General features: G+C 44.0%; 1 protein-coding gene across 2 annotated transcripts in view; it reads right to left on the minus strand.

Annotated features, from left to right (window-relative positions):
- Positions 1-15,482, minus strand: part of LOC138064576 (protein unc-13 homolog B-like) — a 217,775-nt gene extending 202,293 nt beyond the window's left edge. The window contains exon 1 of one of the 2 annotated variants that reach the window (XM_068927825.1): positions 15,350-15,482. In XM_068927825.1, the coding sequence (XP_068783926.1) occupies positions 15,350-15,371 (22 nt within the window). In that variant the 5' untranslated portion in view covers positions 15,372-15,482. The remainder of the gene's footprint in view (positions 1-15,349) is intronic. The other variant, XM_068927824.1, reaches the window with a different exon arrangement.
- Positions 15,483-22,894: the final 7,412 nt, after the last annotated feature.

A 22,894-nucleotide genomic window follows, 5' to 3' on the forward strand; every position in this document is an offset into this window, starting at 1 on the left:
AGAAGGCACAAGTACCATATCTCTGGTACCAAACAAAGAAGAAAAACCAGGAATTACAGAGAGAATATAAGAACTTGTGTACTTTTTCTTTGGCCAGAGCACACCTCTCTCCTTGGTCAACAAAAGCACTTAAGTCTCCCAAGCGACTCTTGTTTCTACACTCCCTGTTTAGATTTAGTTTAATTTAGAAGCCACCCTGGAACCAAAGTTGCTGACTAACCACACTACAAGCGATCGCCACCCAGTCGCGGCCTCGGTATCTTTTCTGGTAGTTTCGATTTAAGTTAGAGCAAGGCAGGAATCAACCAGCCGGAACGCTGCTCTTGTCAAGCAGGACAGAGCACTACCCTGCTCCAAAAGGCATCGCCCTAAGAAGAGAGATCAATAAATATCATTGGTCAGTCTGGCAAGTTTAACGTATGTGGCAAAAGAGAAATTCAAAACCAAACCAACAGCACATCTGTGGTGCATTCAGAAACTGCTTTTTTTAAACAACAAACCCCGCCGTACTATGGCAACTGATAAGCTCCCAGGGAAAACGGCACCTGTGCGTTCCTGCATCAAATAACGAAGCAGCGTTCATCTGCTTTGAAGACTAGTTCTAATGAAAATAACATCATGGTACTTCAGTATTTAACTGCTATAGTTCACGAACCAGAGAAAAGTGTAATCTATGGGAGACAGAGTTGAGCGTGAGCGCTGAAAAAGAGCAAAAGAAACTTTTAGGGTATAAGTTGCGCCATAACTGAATGAGATTTCCATGTGGGAACTTGAGATCGGACAGAGCAGGGTTTGCAGATGAATTCTTTGGAAAGCCCGCCTTCACACTTGGCAGTTCACAAATTGAAAATACTGGTCCCTGGATGATACATCATAGAAAGAGGGTGGCGGTTAGTTCAACATCAACTTTTCTCTCTCTTTTTTTTTTTTTTTTTAAAAGGTCTTGGGACATCAGTCACTTAGAATATTCCATTCCTTAAGGCAGCTCAGAAGCATGAGCACTGGATTTTTAACTCCATTTGGGAGGATAGCGCTGCTGCCCCATGGCAGTTTTACAATATCTGCAAGGGCCGTCTCCTCCGAACATATTAATATTCCCCTGCCCATACTTTTGTTTTGACACAGTGCATACACAAAGAACATAACCAGGTGTTACTATGACAAGGATTATACCCAAGACAGTTCTCCTGAAAACCATGCTGTTTGCTTGCATTTCATCCTCCATAAAAAACAAAAGTGAAATTCCATCAGGCTAAATGGCATTAGTATCAAAATCATTAACTAAAACAAACAGCCTTGTGTGGCAATTTAGTATGAGCAAGTTTCCCCACATGTAGCTTGCCTTTTTATTATTAGAATTTTTACCTCAGCAAGAACTCAGTCAAAAATTTTGCTTTAACATACAATTTCTCTACAGCAAGCAGTTGTCACAGAAGTGATACACAGCGTCCTGAAGTTAGAGCTGTGAGGATCACAGGACTGGAAAGGCCCTTTGGGGTCACTCAGCCTACTTTCTGCTCTCATAAGTACCTATGTCATTTAATCCATTCAAAAAAATCATTCCTAATTTCCAGCATAGACTTTAATTCATGACACACTTGTACCCACTACATCTCATGCCAACGCTGTCCTACCTTAAACGGCTCCTCTTATCCTCTGCGTTTGCTTTCCCGACAGATTTATCTACAAAAGCCATAGATGCCATCAGCCTGTATTTAGTAGGTGGAAGCCGCCACGCGGTCCTCATCTTCCCACAGCAGAGGCTCATGGGAATGGAGAAGCAGTCATGTTTGTTTTCACCCTCTCCATCTAGACCTACCAGAGTTGTTCCTGTCCAGGAAGGATGCACCAGTGCAGCCTACTGCGTTCAAGGAAGAACTACGTATGCATTCGTCCTCCCCTCTCGGCCAGGAATACTTTCCCCAACGCATACCAGTATCTCCTTCTCTTCCCACTGACAGTCTGCACTGGTTGGCAACACAGTGCTGAGTAATAAGGACTCCCCAATATCCCTCCTTTCACCACCGAGCTCCTTGCTTTATCAGAAATTCTTACCATTTGCCTTCACACACATAGCTCTTTTACTCAATATCAACCCATTTTCATTATGGCTTTCCTCAGGGTCATTTAATTCTTCATGCATTATGTTTATCTACTTCCAGACTGTTTATGCCATTATGACTTGGCTCAACAACAGCTTTAACACACACATTCCTACTTTTCTTGCCATGTCACAAGGGAGAGACATCCATCTGTTTCTCCCACCAGCCTTTGCAGTGTTACTAACTTCTGTTTCGCTCAGTTCTTTATCCGCTTCACATTTCTTCTACCACTTTTTTTTTCTTTCTTCAAGAAAAGGGACCTGTCTGCTATTGTTATTTGTGAGAAGTTAATATCTGAGCCCAAACAGATGCCTGCTTTTGTCTAGAACAAGAGGTCAGCAACTCCGCACTGCATTTTATACCCAATTACCTTCCACACTGCTTCCACCTGTCTACGGAGTTTTTATTATTCTCTCTGGTTAGTTTTAAACCTGTGCATACTATTAGAGTCTTGCCTGCTTTTGAGGTCAAGAACCATACTGGCTCACATCTATCACCCATCCCCCTATTCTTCTGCCAACCTACAGAAACCACCTTTCTTGTTCTCCAGTTAGGTGATGCCTAACTACTTGCTTAGAGCCGTATTTTAACTTCTGCTACCAGACTTCTGATTTCAAATGTCATGTGTTTCAGTGCTCTGGAATACCGATTGTCTGATCTCTCCGACTTAAATGCACTAAGGTGTTAAAAGTTTTCTTCCCGCTCCGTATGTCCGTGCATCATTTTCAATGTCATCTTCACAAAAAACAACGCCTACAACTCAGGGATCACACTCAGATCATCTTTACTCTCCATCCTGTCCTTGCTGCACTGTGATCTAATTCCTCCCTTTGTGAGATTGGTTGTTTCTCCTCTTCATACTGGCCAAAGCACCCGTTACCTGTGTTAATATCCTTTAATATCCTTTGCAAGACCTCAACATCATGTGCTGTATTGGAAACCTCTGCCTCAGTCCTGAATTTCCTGATCTCCAAGATACACCTTCCTTTACAAACTGATTTTTGCCCACACCTCTCAGAGGTTCTGTTTGCTCACCATATCCTGACGCAATGATCAGATGAATCACCAGGTCATTTCCGAGATGGAGCCTCTGCTTGTTATTTGAGATACTAATATTTGCCCCTTTAGCTTCACAACATTCCCTGCCCTTCTCCATATCCAAGCTCCCCAGTTCTTCTGCCAACCTGGCTTTAACAACCAGTTTCTTTGGTTTCTCTAGAGGTTTGACAGTTGCTGGTCTACTCGTGCATCTATTTACCTTAACCCAGCTTAAGCAGTGATCACTCAGTCCAAGTTCGCTTCTATGTCCTGCTTCTCTGCAGCATCTTCTATGCTTTTCAAAGTTACATCTACAGGGATCTCCACTGATCTCTTTACTTTGGTCGCTATTTGATGACATTGCCAGCTAATACAGCTCTTCAGACTCAGCCATTACCAATAGCATCTGTTCTCGGGTGCAGGGAGTTAGTCTCTCACAGTGACAATACCCAGAAATATCTCTCTCTAACCATATTACAAGATTTTTTTTTTAACCCACATTTAAATCCTAGAGTACATGCAGTAGCTCCCTAGCACTATCACAGCAAAATCTCTTATCAGCTCTTCCTAAAGTAATTTCAGCCCAGCTGGTTCTCCTTTATCCACACTAATGCTGCTTTACATTTTTGCATCACTAACGCACAGTGAAATACTGCCAGTCACCTTTAGTCCTCTCCTTCCAGAGCAGGGCACGTCCTCCAGCATCTACCTTCCCATCATACCTCCCACTCCACAGGACTTCTGCTAACCCTACGAGAGCTAGTTCCAAGTTTTACACCCACAGTTCTAGTCTCATCATTTTACTCACAGGCTCGTACTTCACTTTATGATACTAACGTGTTTGTACCTTCCTGGAAACAACTCAAGAGAAATTACTAATTAAGATGCTTTTCACTATTTACTTTAAGTTATATTACTTCCCATTCCAGAATCATGTAATCCACAATTCATCTCCCCTACTATCACTTCACTGATGCTCTACGAGAAAAAAATATAACGCAAGTCCCCAGCAAGTGGGCACAGGGTTAGCGTGAACAGACTTGGACGTCCATCATGTCCTGCTCTGCTCCAATAAAGCCAGACACACTTCTAAATCTTTGACAGAAGTGTCAGATACGTACAGAACAGTATCAAATTTACAACAGAAGTAAAAAGTTTGTTGCTAAAGCTCTTTTAAGCCACAGTCTCTCTACCTAGCCAAAGTGTAACAAAATATTGATTTGAACATGCCAATCTGATGGCATGTCTTCATCTCCTTCCACCACGGAAAAATATCTCAGCACTTTTCATTACAGACAGACTAGCCACAATACAATAGCCAAGTACCTCCACTGAAGCAACAAAAACATTACCAAATTTCATCTTTCCCAATCATTAAGTATTTGAAGGGAGAATATGAGTTTCATAATAGCCTCTCCAATGCAAGAAAAGGCACATCAGCTTCTGTCGTTTTGATGCTGAAGCTGGATGACCAGTTCAGTCTAGAAAGCATGAATTTGTCAAGTATGATGATAATTAACATGAGAAGGCAGCTGCCTGGAACTACAGTAAATCCTTCATCAATTTTAATTCAAAACCTGATGTTTTTCTAAAAGACTGTAGATTGTTACAGTAAAAAAGACTATGTTCTACAGAGGGTCACATTAGCTCATTATGACAATTCATTCTGGCCTTAAAACTATAGATTTTCTAAGCACTTAATCTCCTCAAAAAATCTGCAACTAAAATGGAGCATATGCAGACTCCGCTTACGTAATTTGATATGTCAAAATCTAATAAAACTTTGCATATGGAGCACATTGCACCAGGTAGGAAAGGCTGAAACAAAATTACTGTTTCACATCCATTTCCCCCACTCCCCCACCGCCAGATCCACATCCATATCCGTGTTGCATGCCAAACTTCAGCAACCTACTACAAGTTTCAGGTTTGGATCAGGAATTCAAGTTAGGGGGATGTTTCAATAAGAAGATGACAAGAATTCATTTTGTAAAATAACAGGAAAATGCCTTTTCATAGGGCAATATAAAGATTTTTGGTGGTGTTACAATTCCTACACCCCCAAATCAAGGTAGCCTCAGCTTTCTCACAATTTCTGGCCCTCAGACTCTCCAAGAGAAGCCACATGAAGTGGGCCTCTCGCAGAAGCCAAGAGGCCCTCACAAGGCAGCCACCTGTTTGCTCTTAAAGAAGCCTCATGCTTAAGACCGACTCACAAAACTGAGAGGGTGAAGAAAACGGGAATAACAATTTTTCAAAATGCTCGTGGTGGTTTACTCAGCAGTCAAATTCCTCCCTCACCCAAAGCTGATAAGCTCCCTCGGCATCATCTCAATTAGTGTCCAGCACTCCTGATCCCTTTAGGAGAAACAGTTATTCAAGGCTTCCAGCATCACAGTTTGCAACTCTCCAGTGTAATTGCACTTGTAATAGTCCAAAGAGACTGTATTTGCAAAGAACTGTGGTTGTTGCAACAAAAGGGCTTGCAGTCAGGCAGTTTGAAGACCCTGTGACAACTAAAAACGAATCATCCCAGGTACTGAAAGTCTGAAGCCCCTGGACAGTTCCTGAAAGCATGTACTGGGGTTTAAACAAGCCCTCAGGAAAGGAAACGTCACTAAAGGGTTTCCTTCTAGATATTTCAATATCTACATATTCATCTATAAGCACACACACACACACATATATATATGTTTTCTTTCCTTGAAAACTGCTATGGTTGATAAGCAAAAGTTTGAGTTTACAATATAGCTTTAGGGAAATTTGACTCAGGGTTTCTTCATACATAGCCCTTCCATTACAACCTGACTACATGCAAGTGTTCTGAAATATCCTTAAAACATATTTTAGAGCAACTTAAAAATAATCAAAACTGTGCAAGAGCCAAGCATGCAGAGTAGTTTTGGAACAATCTGCTCAAGGATTAAAAGAATGGGAGGTTTAATGGACAACCATACTTAGCTCCAGACCCAAACTCCTTTCTTCAAGACCAACAAAGAGGAAGACCGGTTGGCTATATGTTGTAGACTTCATCTGGACAGAGGGGTGACCAAGAAGTCCTTTTACATGAAAAGTATTTTTTTTTTTGATTATGCAGCTTAAACTGGGTATTACTTCATCAGCCTGAACTGAGAAAATAAGCACTGAGTCTACCAACGCACAGAAATGTAATTCTCAATTATTTTATACCTAATAATCATGTCTCAGTGCTGGAAACGCTGGAGTCTGTTTAGCAGAGCATTTAGCTGTAAAGAAATAAGAAGTTTACATTATAGAAGCTTTAAGTAATAAGGTTAAAACCAGTATTCCTTAAAGGGACACTGGTCAAGGCTGGAAGCTAAACTTTTTTTTAAAAACGTGCCAACACTTCTAGGCTGGAGATTATCTCAAACAAAACACTTTCTCTCATCCCACATCAGAAATCTCACTCCTGTCCAATTCACGTTCTATTCACATGGGTCTGCTCAGCTGCAAGGAAGAGGAGCAGGGGTCTGAGGTCAGCACAAACTTGCTGAAAGATCATACAGCCTTATGCTTCTAAGTGCCCCATTCCCCAAATGCAGATGACAAAAAGGGAACAAAATGACTTTTTTAACACAGGTTTTGAACCCGTTGCATCCCTGCCCAGCAATGCTAAGACATGTAGAAGAAACTCCTGCAAGCAAAGGGGGTGAAGGACATAAACACTCACTCTCCCTCACACTCCTTCAATTTAATTTCCCCTCAGTATGGTATTTCCATAAGGTGTGGGGCTCCCAGTGTAGACTTCCACAGTGAATGCCGATAGCCAACTTTCTTACTGTTCTTTTCAAATCACACCCCAACTCATCCAACAAAAGGCTGAGCATATGGATGCTCAAAAGCAGTGTGCTAGAAACGGAGGCACAGCCATTAGCTGGCAGCATTTCCCTTCATTTTTAAGATGCCCTCACCCAGCTGTCAGAAACAGAGCAAACCTGCTAGCACCATCATATCACTCATACTCCAGCTCCTTGCCACTTCCCTTAACCTCAGGATGTGAATCCACGTCATAACACAGTGCTTATAAAGTTCAGTCAACATTGGTCAAAAGAGTTCCTCAGCTGAGGATTTCTCTTCATCTAACTTGGCCTCATAACCGGTCTCTGCACTCCACACTGTACTAGAAGAAAACAGTTGCTAACATCAGCAGGTACTCAGTGTGTTATTTGCTAGCTAAAAGTGTAATTATTCAATTGAAACTCACAGCTAATAATGGAAAAAATAACTTAAAAGAACATTAGGAATTTGTTTTGAAAGCCTGGCGGAGGCAGGCATTTCAGTTTTTTTTGCAACGCACCAAGTAACCCTTGTAATCTCTCAGCTGCATCTCTGACTGAAGTAACAACTAGAGGTTTTTTGCTTTAACTTTTTTATCCCGATTAAAATTGAAGTTTACTCCCTACCTGAACTAGAAATGTAAATGCTCAGGATCATATACTACAATATCGAGCACCTTGCTTAGAAAGTAGTTAACTGAAATCTGTGAACTCATTGTGGAGGACCGTATTAGACATACATAAAGATGTTAAACTGACAAACACTGGAGAGATCATACGCCTACCAGTAATTCTGCAGTTCTTTCAAAACTTGTAGATAGCTTCCTAACTCAAAAAGCGTTGAGCAGGCAGCAGCAGAACTGAATCCCAATATGATTACTTCTACAAAAGAATCAGTGAAAAGTTACCTGCAGCAGTTGTGACCAAATCAAACACAATATGGCTAGTCCAAAGACAATCCCAAGCAATTCACAGGAGGCATTTCAAAGGGGCTAACTTCAAAAGCTGAGGATAATTATTAGTAAAATTCATTGAGAAGAATAAATTTGAACCAAAACTGTGATATTAGCTACAGGAATCATTTACAAAGAGCTTTCCAGGGGGCCAAAAAGCCACTATTCCTCAAGCAAGAAGGGCAGTTTTGGATAAGAGTCCATCCTACCTCAACAGCAGCAAACAGATATAAACCATGGTACAGCATAAGAGAAACAAGCAGTATCAACACAGGTGAGCAGCATTAAGCATAGGAAGTTAGATGGTGGAGAAAATGTCTGAGACACCTAGATATGAAAAAAAAAATTTAATTATATTAAACGAAAAACACTACGAAGGACGTCGCCCTCCTAAATCATTCACCGACTAAATTGCTAATGGCAAAGAAGCGTCAGGCATCCAATAAACATTTGCCCTATGTTTGGGAACAGGCAGAGCACCTGTGTGATCAAATACTTTCTGATCCATTAGTAAGTGAAGAAGTGATTAAACACCCTAGGATATAAATAATAATTATCAGAAGGTCTGGATAACTGGCACTTGGGTGTCACTGAAGAAGTCTGTATCCTACTGATGGTTGTGTTAAATGCATCCCGAAAGATTAGAAAAGAAGCTCTAAGGAGACCAGGAGTGCCCGCCTCCAGGTGATACTCCAAGCAGGTATCTACAGATTGCAGAGCACATTACCAGTTCCAGCCAGAAACGTCTACAAAGAACTAACGCGGCAACCAATGCATATGGAGAAATAGCGATTGCTAGGCAGCACTGGTTTGGAAAGACTTACCTGAACTACATAGATGTAACAGGCAGAAGTTTTGGAGACATTTGACTTAGAAGTGCATTATATTCTCATTAAAGCATAAAATCACATATCATCAGGAAAGCCAGTGAAACAGAGTAACGGTTAGCCACTTGAGAAAAAAGTCCCGATCGTTGGAGTTCCCCAAACACCAGTATTAACGCCTGCCACGTTGCAACATTTGCAATGCCAGATTGAGCATTCGTTGCTTATAAAAATGAAGTAGGATACAGAAGCTAGTGAAGAGGCAAATAATAAAAGGAGCATTACTCAGAGCAGCCTGGTCAAGTGTACACAGGTTCCAAGTCAAAACAAAACGCATCTGAAATCCTGCTCAATGCAGAGGGATCTGAACACCCAGGATACAGCTATAGAAGAAGAGCCTGTATGACAGAAAGCATCTGCCAAGTTTTACAGGTCACAGTCGTCAAGGGAAACATTATTTCAGCAAAGTCCTTGGCAAAGATGGCTAATGTATGCACAGATAAGCAGGAGCTATCAATAGGAATACAGCAGATTTTAGTTCTCCATTCAACGATGAGGAGATCAACACAAGAATATTAAATCCAATTTTCATTTCTATGGAAACTTTAAAAGAGCAACAGAAATTCAAATGCTAAAAAGACACCTTCCAGAGAGACTTTGACAGTTTGTAGCGTAGATAACAAGAGACAAGGATAGCAAGTGCTTTCACACACTTCCACACAAAGAAAATGCTAGATACTAGCAGGCTTTAATCTACCAAAGAGAGAGTAAGAGAAGTCCCCACACACCCTCACAGCAGTTCCTAATCTGCGTACATGCCAGCACATCTGTTTGCAAGGCCACACAACGAATTACCTGTATGAAAAAGCAATAGTTATTAGGTATATCGCTCTGCCTCAAGTACCTTAGCGCTCTCGGAAGAGCACTTAAGGCAGCTTTCACCGAGTCATTAAAGTAGTTTTCAAAATGTTGATTAAAGCTTGGTAACAAGGGAGTAGAAACAAAAATGCAGGAGGTTCAAAGGAAAGTAATAAGAAGGTCATTTGCAGGCAGAAATATACATTTCACATGCCTCCAAGTCAAATATTTGAAGTAAAGTGCTGGATAAAAAAAAAAAAAAAAGCAGTTGAATTTGCCTGGACTTTATATGACAATGTGTAAACGGCAATTTGTATACTAGTACAGTACAAAATGAAGAACTTTCAGCATTTGGATAAATCCAGCAGTTTGTTGCATATTAAAACAAGTAGGTTAAAAAGAACTTTAAATTAAAGTTTGACTTAGCAGAGCCCAAGCTGAAGGAGTTAACGGAAAGGACACCAGGTGAGCAAGAAGAAAGCACATATTATCCCAACTGGGGAAGCAGTATTACGTATTGCCTTTATCCCACTGAAAACTGCAGAGGATTTTCAAGTAGCCTGTAGCACCCAAATACTTAAAACAAAAGTCCAAACTGTTTGTTGCAACTTTTGCAGTATGACAGTGTTCAAAGCTGAAAAAGTGAGGGTTTGAAACAGCTGAATTAGCTACCATCAGCGCATCACAAGCCAAACGCCATTTGTAGGTTTTCAGCGTTCCTATTATTTAACAAGGGGAGAAGAAGCAAGAAAGCTTTAAAGTTTTCTCTCCAATTAAGCCAGAAACTACACACTTCAGTTTTCCAAACCCAAGACTCGATACAAAGAGGTTCCTTTAGTAGCAAAACTCTTTAGCGTTAAAACCTAAGTTCCTAATGCATTTTATTTTATTCCAATAGTAGATGCACTGGTAGCGTCATGATTAATTGCAACTAAAGAAAAGGAGCTTTTTAAGAGTTACACAGCAATTTATCCACGAAGCTTTATGCTTTTATTCATGCCCTAGCTTCATACCTTGTACTTCTACTACTGCATTTAGAATCCGATTCTTTTCTTTCCCCTTTCGATCTATACAAAGACAGCCAGTTTTTTTTTTTTTTTTTCAATTTTGTAACCATTTTAGAATACAATCACAACATAGCAGTGCAATGAGACTCCTGCTAAGAGTATTGTTTACAAGTGTGCAATGTAGGAAGTTCCAACTACAGACCTTCACCATTGCGACATCAGGAGCTGGAGAAGCTGCATTCAGGCCTACAAAAAATGCAGAGGTGACTTGAGGCTATTGTGTCAGGGAAGAAGTCTTTTAAACACAAAGAAAAGTCCCTGATGATTGTGGGAAAAAAACCTTTAAATACAAAGAAAAAGCCCTGATGTTTGATTACTTGCTTCGAGTTATGGATATTTTTAAATATTCCACAGGGTCGGTGTGCTTTCATTTCTAGTATCAATAACACCCATTTTCCCATTTGCTTCCTTCACCTGGACACTAACAAGAGTTTAATTTGGTGGACAGGTATTAGCACCTTAATTTTGCTAGCAATGCAGGGACGTGTAGTCGAGTTCACTGAGTAGCATTCCAACACCCCTTGCTATTCTGATATCACAAAAACATCAACAGATAAGCAAGCTTTTGCAACCCTTCATAGCAGCAGCAATGTAAATGGTATGCCAAAAAAGAAAGCCCCCAGTCTCAAGACGGTGTCATTTCACATAACAGTCAACAATTTATAATTTCAGAGTGCAACACCAGAACAGATCATCTAATTAAATCTCCTAAATATCTCCGGCAGCTAAATCTCACACAGACACTGCACATCAGGTCCCAAGACTTCAGTCAGACAAAAGCGCTTAGACCCTCTTGGGACTAAGCTGTGTACCGCGCACAGAGACGAGGCGAGATCCCCACTGCCAACATCTTTGCAACTGCAGAGGAGCAAAGTATTTCAGACACTGATGCAGGGAGCAGAACAGGCAAGGTAAGGAGACAGAGACATAAATGTCACTACAATTATCAGCAGGATAAGGTGGGTGAAGAAGCTAAGGAGACAGAGGAAGAGAAATCACAGCAGGAGCTGTCACATAGCAGAGATGAGGAAGATGAGAAGAGAACCATCACTGAATTTGGTAAGGCGCTACGCCATTACCTTGAGATGGCAAGAGCTGGAGGCAACGTAGGATGTAATAAAAGCGGTAAGTGAAAGGCTTTGGAGTTTGATGGAAAGGATGCAAACAGTAAAGGAAATGATGATGAAGAGCTCAAGACCAGGTGATCCAACCTCAGGAAGGTCCTCCTATGGGATGACCCTTGCAAGCTGTGCTGAGATAGCAGGTATTTCTATCTGTAACAAGACAGGAAAGATCAGAAAAAGAAACTTAATGGAAATAAGCTCAAGGTAAAATCAAGACTTTTAAGAGAAGGCCAAGAAAGTTAACAATGCAAGACTGACGTGAAAACCTAGATTGCTTCACTGGGACTACTTTTATTCAATACGTGCTATACTCACAAATACAGCACTAAATGCAAACTAATAAAGCAAACTATGCCAAGAGAAGATTATCGGACATAATCCACGCACAGCTGCTCTAAACAGGAGTATATGCAATCTCTTTTGTGCTCAAGCAGTAGAATGAAAATATGAAGAAGTCCCCTCTAAAAACCTTAATCCTATAAAATTCAGCATTTGTTTTCCCCTTCACTTCAGTTAAACCCTCTGCATCTTTCAGGATTCCTTCTCCAAAAAAATTCTTCGGATTTGTGCTCCTACTTCCACAGCCTGTACCATTGGCTCACTTCACGCATCCTCTACGCACTTGCAAGTGACCCCAGATTCACACTTTCTCAGAGGAGCTCAGTATTTTCCATCAGGTGCTTTTGTGGCAGATACAGCACAAGGCTTCCAAAAAAGTATCTGCTTTGATTTCCAGGAAGAAAAAGGAAGAGAAATGTGCAGCTAAAAAAGACATCCAAAAGCCATGTACGTTAGCCACTCTTCCAGGAAGAAAGACAGCAGGCAGATTTGTTTGGTGGGCACTGTTTTAGATTATCCATTCATTAAAATATTATTAATGCATGTAATTCAAGGAGGAAAAAAAGTTACTGAATTACAACTCTATCTTTCTGGCTGCCAGGCTTGTTGTTACACTGCCACTTAGGGTTTTTTCCATGTTTCTCTCTATCTGTTAAACTGCAATTCAGAGGCGATTAACAGTGTCCTAGTCGCCCACATTTCGTTCACAGGCTTTTTGTTGTTTTTCTTTTTTAATCTCAGGTTTACAGCATGCAACGCCACACTACTATGCAGCCTTATACGTGCACCTTTTTTAATAAGAAAGTTGGAACAGTGACTCTTTTCATCAACAGCTGCATTGCTTTCTGATCAAGATCTGTTCATGTCAGTAGAAAGGCAAAATGCAAGAAAGTGTCACTTTTTAGAAGTGAAAGTCAACAGAGATTTCTCCCGCTTGCCTCCAAAGTTATTGCACTATCTCAGCTCCTAGTATCCATTTCAGTTTTCAGAATACTCTACTTCATTCAGTATGCCTCCGCTTTATGTTTAATGGTTCACACTTTTGAGATCTCATTGGTTTATGCTTTTGGTTTATGCTTTCAGTCCATGAATACTTCAAAAATAGGTTTCTTCAAGTTTAGTAAATTACTATACTTTATGGTATATAAAGTGCTATATATATACACTATATAAGTGCTATATATATATACACGCTATATATACTATAGTATATATAGTATATAAAGTATATATAGTATATAAAATGCTATATATAAAGTATATATACTTTATATATAGCATTATTATAAAAGTTGCTCAGTATCTTGTATCCTAATTACTGCTAACATTAGCCACTCTCTTAGTGCAGGAGCTGAAATGAAAGATAACAGTTGTCGCTGTGATGATCCTCCATCACTAATTCACTAGCCTCAAGTTTCTTCTTATCTTTATCCCTAAGTGAACAATAAGCCAAACACAAAAGCACATTGTTCTAGGCCACTGACAAGTTTTTATCCCAAAAGCTCTATAGACCAGGCATCAGGACCCTGAAGAGGCAAGACAACTTCAACAACTAAATCCTTCAGTTCACGGTCTTCCACTACCCTCAATGGATGAGCTACAACTACAAGTACAAATCATCTTTAACACAGTCACCTCGAAGTAGCATTGGAAGTAGATGTCTTTGAAAGGACAACCTGAGAACCACCGCCACAAAGAACGAAGAAACACATCCTCCTTCAGAAGCCTGGTACTACATTTCTCCAGTGCTCAGAGAACAACCTATGGGAAGTTACTGCCACGAGGAAACAGATGGTAAGCTGAAGAAGCCCAGCTACCCAAAATGAAGCGCACAGCAACCCAAAATGAATTACTACCTGCTTTGCCAGCTGAGCAGCAGCTCCCTGTGCAGACGACAGTAACATCCAGATTCAGGAACCTGTTCTAAACAGGCTTTGATTGACACAGCAGCCAGATTCACCGAGATGTAATGTTTATGAAATAGCTACTATTTTCCTCAGCTATGCAAGCCTTGACTCCACAAAACCTTGGAATACCTTGCATCCTTCTTTCTTGATATTTCCTTGCCTGGTGCTCTGAAATACCAGACCTTCACATCAAAGAAACGCCCCAGCACTGTGAGAGACCAGGGCTGTTCCCATCACCTTGCCTCTCCCTTATGTCTCAAACTCATAACATATCCAAAGCAATCGGAGAAGGTTCAACCACCTGGAAGCATCCTTGAGCTAGCAGGAATCCGCTTCAATGAAGCGATTTTGGCAAAGCCTTCAAAATGGACTATATACGTCTACCAGAGCTGCTCAGTGTGCTTCAGAGATTACAACAATAACATTTTTAAGACAAACGTCACACTTTCACATCTCACCTCACTCCTTAAACACAACAGACTGTTTTAATAAAAGGACTGAATCTTAATTTGAAAAACTCTCTCCTGTGAGAGCAGCACTCCCCCCAGAATAACCTGCCCTCAAGAAGAACACCACCCTGGTATTACTCCGCTGGCTTTATTAACACTGTCATCCAGGCAAGGACTGTTGATTGCAAAAGGCAACGAACCGCTCGGCGAAGGGCTACCGTCGAGGACTCGGAGCGGCAACGCAGGGCTGGTTTTTCACCGCATCCGGCAAAGGCGTCGAGAACGCTCGAGCGACACCTCCGAGGCGGGCCGGGGCCAGGCTGCAGCCGCCGGGCGACGCGTCCCAGGCGCGGACGCCCTGGCAGAGGGTCTCCCCCGGGGATTTTGACTTGTGGGCACGGAGAGGGGAAGAGACGGAGGAGCGGAGAGGGAGAGGGAGCAGCTCGCTGCGCCACCCGCGGCGCGGGAAGGACGAGTCGCCTGTCGGCCACCTGTTCGCTTAGGGACCGAGGCTCGACAGCAGGAGGCCGCGGGAACCAGCAGCGCACCTGAAGCGATAACGCGCGCTGGGGACAAGAACAACTGCAGAAGTCAAGAGCTAAGGGCGGCGACCGCAGCCTCCCGCCGCCGCCGGCGGCCGTTGGCCCCGCACGGGCAGGTGGAAGCGGGGCGGCAGCGAGGGCTCCTCCCCGCCCCCCGCTCCGCGGCGGCACCGCTCTTCCCGGACGTCGCACCTGCTGCCCTGCCTCCCTCTCCGTTTCCGCGCTCCCGGAGCCTGCCCCGCCGCTGCCGCCCTGCCCGGCACCGGGGAGGGCGCCCGGGCTGCCTCGGCTCGGCTCGGCTCAGCCCCCGACACCGGCACCGCCTCGCCTCCCCCTCACCCCCACTCACCCCGCACGCATAGCAGCGACATGGCGGCGCCTCAGCTGCCGCCCCGCCAGCCGCCCCCGGCGCTCCTCATGCCGCCCCGCAGGTCGGTCGGTCGGGCAGGCGAGGCGGCGGCGGCGGCGGCGGCGCCGTGAGCGGGGGAGGAGCCGCCCGAGCGGCGGGACGAGCCGCGCCACCGCGCCCCGCTGAGGGGAGGGACGGGGCGGCCACCGGCCGCCGCCCCCGCCCCGCCGCCATGACCCCCCGCGGCGGCCGGCAGGGGGCGCCGCCGCCGCCGGTAACCACGGCAACCGCCCGCCGCCGCCATCTCCTGCCCGCCTGAGGCAGCCCCGTGTCTGGGTGTCGGCCCGACCCCAAATCCAGGGGTTCCGAAATGGGTCGGTCGGTCTGTTCCGACAACACCCGGGTGAAGTTACACCAGCAGGCTCAGCGCAGCCCTGCGATTTACACCCCGCCATGGTTTAAACCTCAGCGCCCACAGTCCGCCCCGCGCGCGCTCAGCGGCCGCGCTCTGCCTCTGCGGAGGGAGCTGGGCGCGGAGAAAGAGCCTTCGTCCCCCTGGAGCCTCCCGGGCTGACTCGGAGGTCTCCGACGCGAGCGCAGGTTAAAACCGCTCCTCTGAGCCCTTGAGTTGGCTCCAGCGGGTTAACTGCTCTGGCGAGCGCCAGAAGTGAAGTGAAGCGCAAATAAGCTCGCTAGTCAAGGTGAACGCAACGCTACGGTTGCAGCTTGAAGGAGAATGCTTAAGTGTCCGTGACTCCGTGGAATTAAGCTGCTTATGTAAGACCGACTTCAAGGAAACGAAGGCAATTTGCGAAATTTGTCTTGTCTGCCCGCTTAGACGTTTCGTAAACTTAAGTCTTCTGCAAATAAATTGTGCTCCCCGGCGAGCAGGAGCGCCGGCCGCAGCGCTCCAGGCGTCACTCGTGCCGGAGCGCTCCTGCCAGGGCGATGCTGGTGCCGAGGGCAGGGCTGCGCCTGAGGAAAGGGAACTCCCTGGTGCCCCCCGCCTTTTTTTTTTCCCCCTCTCATTTTTTCCTTTTGTTTTACTCCCTCAATGTAAGAGAACTTGCTGGATGCACAACTTCGTGCCGGTGGTGTCTTCGTGGCGGTCGTTCTCCGTGTTTACGCTCCCCCCTCCCTGATTTAGCTGATCAGCCCTAAGAATGGCTCAAACGATTCAGAGCAACGGTCACCTGCTTCCCTCTCCCCTCTGTCTCTAATAAAAATAAGCAAATGCTTGGAAAAGAGTAAGATCAGGTCGAGGACTTGTGATTGCTACCCTTCATGAAGACCTCCCTCTTAATATCCTTCCAGCTCTGAAGGGTCATCAGCTGGGGTGGGGGGTCCCTGAATCTGATGTGTTTGTGTGTTTACTAACCCCTAATCGATCTCTTTTCCAAGCGATTGTCTAGTCTCTCCACTCCTTTGGTTTCCTTTGAACCTGGCTCTTCAGCAGTTTTCTCTCATGGCCACTAGTTCTTATGCTGCAGCTGCTTCATCCCAATATATTAATAACCATAACTGTGTGGAATGTGGTTTTGGTTCCAAATAGAGGATGCAAGGAGGAACAAACATTTCTGATACTGAAACTCAACAGTCGAGTGTCATGTAACGTGAGTTCTGCTCCATTCATGTTTAGAATAATGCAAAACTCTGCACAGAGGGCAGAGGACAAGCCCCTTAGTGGGGTGTTTCAAAGACACCACCGACCTTCCCAACATTCAGCCCTAGGCATGAGAGGGCTGAGTTCTGCCCCGTACAGTACAGTACCTTTTACTACCGTTATGTTTGCTGCACAGAAGTGTATCAGTCATGGAAATGTGTAAGCAATACTTAGAGCTTCTCTGAGATACCAAGATCGAACACTTGAAAGGACATGCCAGGGTGTTCCTGTAAAAAAAACAGGCAGAGTAAGAGCTAAGATGTTACCAGGCACAATCTCAAAGGACTAGGAACACTTCTGCTCTTGGCAGTGTAAACGGCGACTGTCAGTGAAGGAAGCCTCAAGTACCAACACCAAGGCGTGTGGGGAAGGAATCTCCTCTTCTTATTCCTGGGCTGGCCTCAGTGTCTCTGAAAGGCTCTAAAACCCCACAAAGGCTGATGTTTGCTTACTTACATAGTTTATATATTCATGTTTGCATATTATTTTGTATATTATATAGTATATAGTAGGATATTGTAAGGGCTCCAGCAAACCAGTCTGTATTTTGGCTGCGCATCATCAAAGCCTGCCTCATCTGTGAGCTGGGCATGACACTGATTTTCAGTTAACTTCAGGAGATGTCACTGTTTTGTTCTAAAAAGCCCTTTATTATTTATCTTCTATGTATCTTAGGGTAGCACACCAGATTCTCAGCCTTTTTAGATCTCTGTTGCTCCTCTGCAGTCATTGGAGCTGCAGAAATTTATACCAGCAAAAGATCTGCTCAGGGGTCTTAGACCTATCTCACACAGGTCCTTTCTCTTCTTCTTTTGCAGCCTTGTTGCAAAAGAAAACCCTTAAACTGTGCGTGAGCTGATCTGAGCAATAACCATACAATCCCATCATCACTGCCCTCCTCCACCAGACTCTCCATTTGCTAGGCCCCGTTATTCTGCCCGTCCTAATTTAAAGAATAAAGTCTTTGGGGCCATGATCGTCACTTACTGTGCCACACAGCACCTGGTACAGAAAGTCTTGCCTACAGCTTGTAAATGCTACCATAGGACAGAAATAGTCTCATCCAAGGCAGATGATGTCACGCCTTTTAAAAATCTTGAGTAATGTGGTGCTAGTAATTGCGGCAATCCAGGAAGCATCTTGTAGCCAGGACCTTCACTGGCTGAGGTTTCTCATTACTAGCTATAACACAAAGGCTGAGGTTACTGTAGGTCTTATGAATTCCCTGCAGTTCTGAAGTCCGGGTCTAGGTGAGTGTTTTACCAATCTTTATCTAATCAAAAGAGATCATGTATAGAAGTGCTTCAGCCAGCTCCTAATTCCTAAAGATGGTGCTTGCCTGTGTGTCTGCCCAACCTCTCCTTCCTTTCCATTTCAAACAGGCTGGAAGACGGGCCAGCACCCCTGCGACCAGCACCACTAGGAAACTTTTGCAAAGTAGAATTCCCCTCCTCTAAATTATATTTGCTCCTTGATATCAACTTCTTTATGTTTTCCCAGTAGAAATGACACTTCCAAACGCATCTTTCCCTGTTCCTTTTTCCAGTTCTTCCTCTAGACGCTGTTGTCATAAATAAGGGACTAGTTTAATGCTATTTACTCTGCAATAGAAAGAGGAAAAAACTTCCAGTGCTTTCTTCAGCCTCTTAAACATGGAAGATCTTTCAAGGTCTGTTTCTATAAATCTACAAAAGGAAATGCCAGGTTCATAAACCACAAGCAAAGCCCTAAATCCTGTTGTAGCAGAATGGATCTAAATTCTGCAGCTGGCAGAGTGCTCTGGTAGCACAGGTAGTATGCGCTGCGTCAGCATCATATAATGTTTTTTAATGGAGAATTTTATTGAATTAAGGAGGGAAAATACGGTGCAGCAAACAATAAAGTAACCCTCATACACATTGAAGCCATATGCCTTTCTGAACTAAGACTGAGGGGCTCTCCAAACTCAGGAAGGAGTCATAACTGGCGATTCCAAAGTGATATCCAATTTTCACTCTGCAGAGCAAGAGTTAATTTTCTCTGGCTGATCAGACTCCAGCCACTGATCTAGGATCACCCGTTGTTGGATAGGAAGGTTATAAATGGGTGGTCCCTGGCTCACTGCAGCTTGCCAGCTGTTTTATACCAGCCTATTTGCTTTAGTTGCTCTGTTAAGAGAGCAATAGTGTAACCATATTTGCAGCCTAGGTAAACTGTGTTTTCTTCTTCTTTTGTTGCTCCTCTGCCTTTGGGGGTTTTGTATTTCTACCGTGGTAGAATGGATCAAGCTGAAATCTGGCATGTAACAAACCCACAGGGGCTTTATTTTAAATGAAAAGGTTTAGATCTGTTAAACTATTTTTCTGTTATGCAACTGACAAAAAAAAAAATCATCTCAGACCTGGGGTTTGGGGGAGGCTGAGCTCTAAAGACAAGGAGAAAAAAGCTTTTAATGTACCCCATGACACTTGGCAGTAACTGAGTGCTGAATGTAGTCTAAGCAGTTAATTGATATTCTAGTATTAGGAAACAGCCCTCAGGTTTGACTGTAAAAGTAACAGGCTAAGGAATGGGCTTTCCCGGGTATTTTTACTCCATTTGTTTAGTAATAACATTTGCAGAACAGCTAGGGGATCCCAGGGTCTTTTTCCCAACACTGCATGGCATCTCACCTGAATGCAGGAGCTGTTTCAACAGCACCTTGAAACAGCTTTCTCTGGGATGGATCACAGCAGATAGCGGTGCAGTAACTGAAGAACAGCACATACATGCACTGGGAATTGCAGAGAAGTAGCCTGTAATTCCCTCAGTAATATTTAAACCAGAACATTCATTTTAACACTCCAAAACACTGAAACAGGATGGTACATGTGAAGTCTCAGAGGCACAGAAATAACGAAGATGTCCGAGTAACATCGCACCTGAAGGACTGCACCTGCATGTAACGTTGCAGGGCAGAGAGGTGAACGGGGCAGCGAGAACAGCAGCCCCCACCCCGACCAACCAGCCAAATTTTCTGTGCAATTTTGGGTGTCTTCTCTCCAAAATCCCCATCTCAGCTTTTCCTAAGGGTGACTTGGTGATGTCTGGAAGTGACAGTGGCCTGGCAACTTAAGGCATTAACCCATGGCTTAATTTTGATTTCCCCCTGAAACAGAGACTCTTTGACTACCCTGATCAACCTGCAACTGTGCCACTGAAGTCCCCTCGCTGGATCTTTCCTTTTGGCAGGTTCAGGAGGTCCCTTACTTTCCTCCCTGAACAGCATGAGCACTTTGGTAGGGTTTAGTCTTTGTGCCCCAATTCTCCATGCACAAAATGGAGGTTGTGATAACTCTTTGAAGGAAGGATGTATCACAGATGAAGAGTGTCATTAGTGATGATGAGACACTCAGACGCTATCACCACATAATCATTTAAGACAGATGAAGTGATCCGCAGGCTTTTAGAATACAAATCCCACTTCAAAAGGCTAGAGAGGCGAGAAGCATCCTTTCATCTCGGAGGAAAAACCCTCCGCATAAGGGAGCAGCTTCCATGGGAACTGACCTTTTAATTACAGCTGCTCGGTAGAAAGAGAAAAGTCTTTCAGCCGCGCATGTTGGAGCCGATAGAAATGTACCCATTTCTCATGCAATTATCCCGAGTGTCCTGAACAAAGCATTTCTTATTCATTTTGGGGTGCTTTGTCCTTGAGCTAGTTGCACCCAGGGTCAGCACATGGAGCATTTCTCTCTTCATAGTGTTTACCCGCTAGATGTCTTTATACCATGGGGCAGCAACCCCATGCCCTCTCAGATTTTGCTTTGCCAGACTTTAAAAAAAGGCCTCTTTTCCTTGTGGTCCATCAGCTCTGACCAACTGTTACTCCAACTGTTTTATAGCTCTTTCCGAGTTAATTCTTCTCAAGTGTGGATGGCATATATTGTACACAGCAGATCACACTAGGATCTGGCCAACGTTTCCTGACCTTGATGCCTCAGATACGATGCTCAGATCTCTGCGGTTCTGCGAGACCAGACAGTCACCATACAGTTTAACAGGAACACGTGACACCAATTCTACCATTTCTACTCCGCTTTGATCTGATTCATATTTAAACTGAGCCATGGCTTCCCTATAACAAAGAGAGGGAGAGATTGAGAGAGAGAGAGAATAGCTGCTTTTTTTAACAAAGTCGGCTATTTCACCTTTCCGAGAGGAGCCACTTTTAGCTTGGCAAAGTGCAGAAGCCCTCACCATGGCAGGATTTGCTTCCTGCCTTACAGCTTTGCCCTCTGCTTTTATTCTGTTCACATGAACAGGGAAAGTCTGAGGAGTGCAGAAGGTTATTCTTCAATAGAGCAGCTTTGGGGAATAGCTTTTCTCTTGCTTTTGTACTTTTTATTCATTGCAGAGGAACATTTGTCAGAGATAAAAGAGGAGCTATTTGTCAAAGCTAAAGGAAAAGTTGTTGGTAGATATAGCTGAAGTGATGGGATCCGAGGGAGCAGCAGTGTGAGGCTGCAGCGGGCTCTTCTGCTTCTCTGACCTGCCTCACAGCCCCACAAGCATGGTCAAGAGTCCCAGCAACACCCTCTCCCAGCACTGGACATAGGGTGCCACAGGGAAAGGCAAACGGGACCCCGTTGCCTATGAACTTTATTCGTGACAGTCCTTCTGTGGTTCCCAGCGCTAAAATTAAACAGTGTCTGTCTATAAAGTATTAGCTGCGCCCTTGGGGTTATTGAATCCTTCTCACTTTGGTGTGGAGCAGTTGGCCAGAACCACCTCCCTTCGGCATGATTTCGTATCACAGCGTAGCTGTTATCTGAGAGCCGCAGGGAGAGACGAGGGCTTTCACATTAAGACTAAAAATGCCTTGGTAAGAGCCATAAGCAATATGGTAAGGTATTTAACCGTATTTATGAGCAACATGTTTTTTGTTAGAGGATTTTTATGGTACTCTTATAAAATTACTTCCTAGAGTAATAAAGTACATTGCAGGGAAAGTACATTGCAGGGAAAGGCCAACCTCCCACAGTTTGCCAGAACCACCAAGCCTCTAAAAGCAGCCAAGTGACTGACATTTCCTATGCAAACAGGCTGTTTAACCTCGCAGCCAAGTTGTTCCAGCGGCACTGGAGTCCAAGCCGCGTGCGTGTGCACCGTGCCTTCCTGGTACGTGAAGCACGGCGGGGGAAGGCGTGCAGGCAGGCAATCCCTCCCTCCCCCGGGCACACACACATCGTGCTTTCAGAGCCCAGATAGCAAAATAAAAGTCCCATTGTGAACCTTTTCTACTACCAGCCTCCTAAGAGGAACGCGCAAAAAGTAAGCATTTGGCGACACCGTCCTCTCAGGAGTCTCTCTGTTACCGCATTTGACTTCCCCTTTTATCCCTTTTTCCAAAGATTTTACAATGCAAAGGGAAGAGAAGCCCTCTTATTTCATTAAATGTCCATGCGCTGCAGTTTGTGTACGAACACTAACTAATAATTGGGAGCCTTCTCACTGTCCAGATTTTAATTTTTCCCCTTCCTCTCTCCCCCCTTTTTTAAAGCAACAAAAATAAAAATTCAGGACTTTCCACATTTTACATGTTTGCGTCCACAGTACAGCCTGCGTGGCAGCTGCAAGGCACAGTTTACTCAGGAACAGAGCAAGCTGCAGGTAAAGATAAGTCACAGAAGATGTAGCATTACAACCTGAAAATCATCTTTACAGGCTGTAACTCTTCTTATCGATACCTGTGTCTTGCTAAACTTCACCTTGTGTTTTTGGTGGTCGGTCTGAGATGGTAAGTTTTAGAAGAGTAATATCTTCCTCGGGAGCTCCTTGAGTAACATCTGTTTGAGCAGGATCCGTTGCACATAGGGACCATTTCTCTGTAACTGTTTGCTGGATCTTTGAATGAAAGAAAC

The sequence above is a fragment of the Struthio camelus genome, chromosome Z (assembly GCF_040807025.1).
Source record: "Struthio camelus isolate bStrCam1 chromosome Z, bStrCam1.hap1, whole genome shotgun sequence".
NCBI classification, from domain to species: Eukaryota; Metazoa; Chordata; class Aves; order Struthioniformes; family Struthionidae; genus Struthio; species Struthio camelus.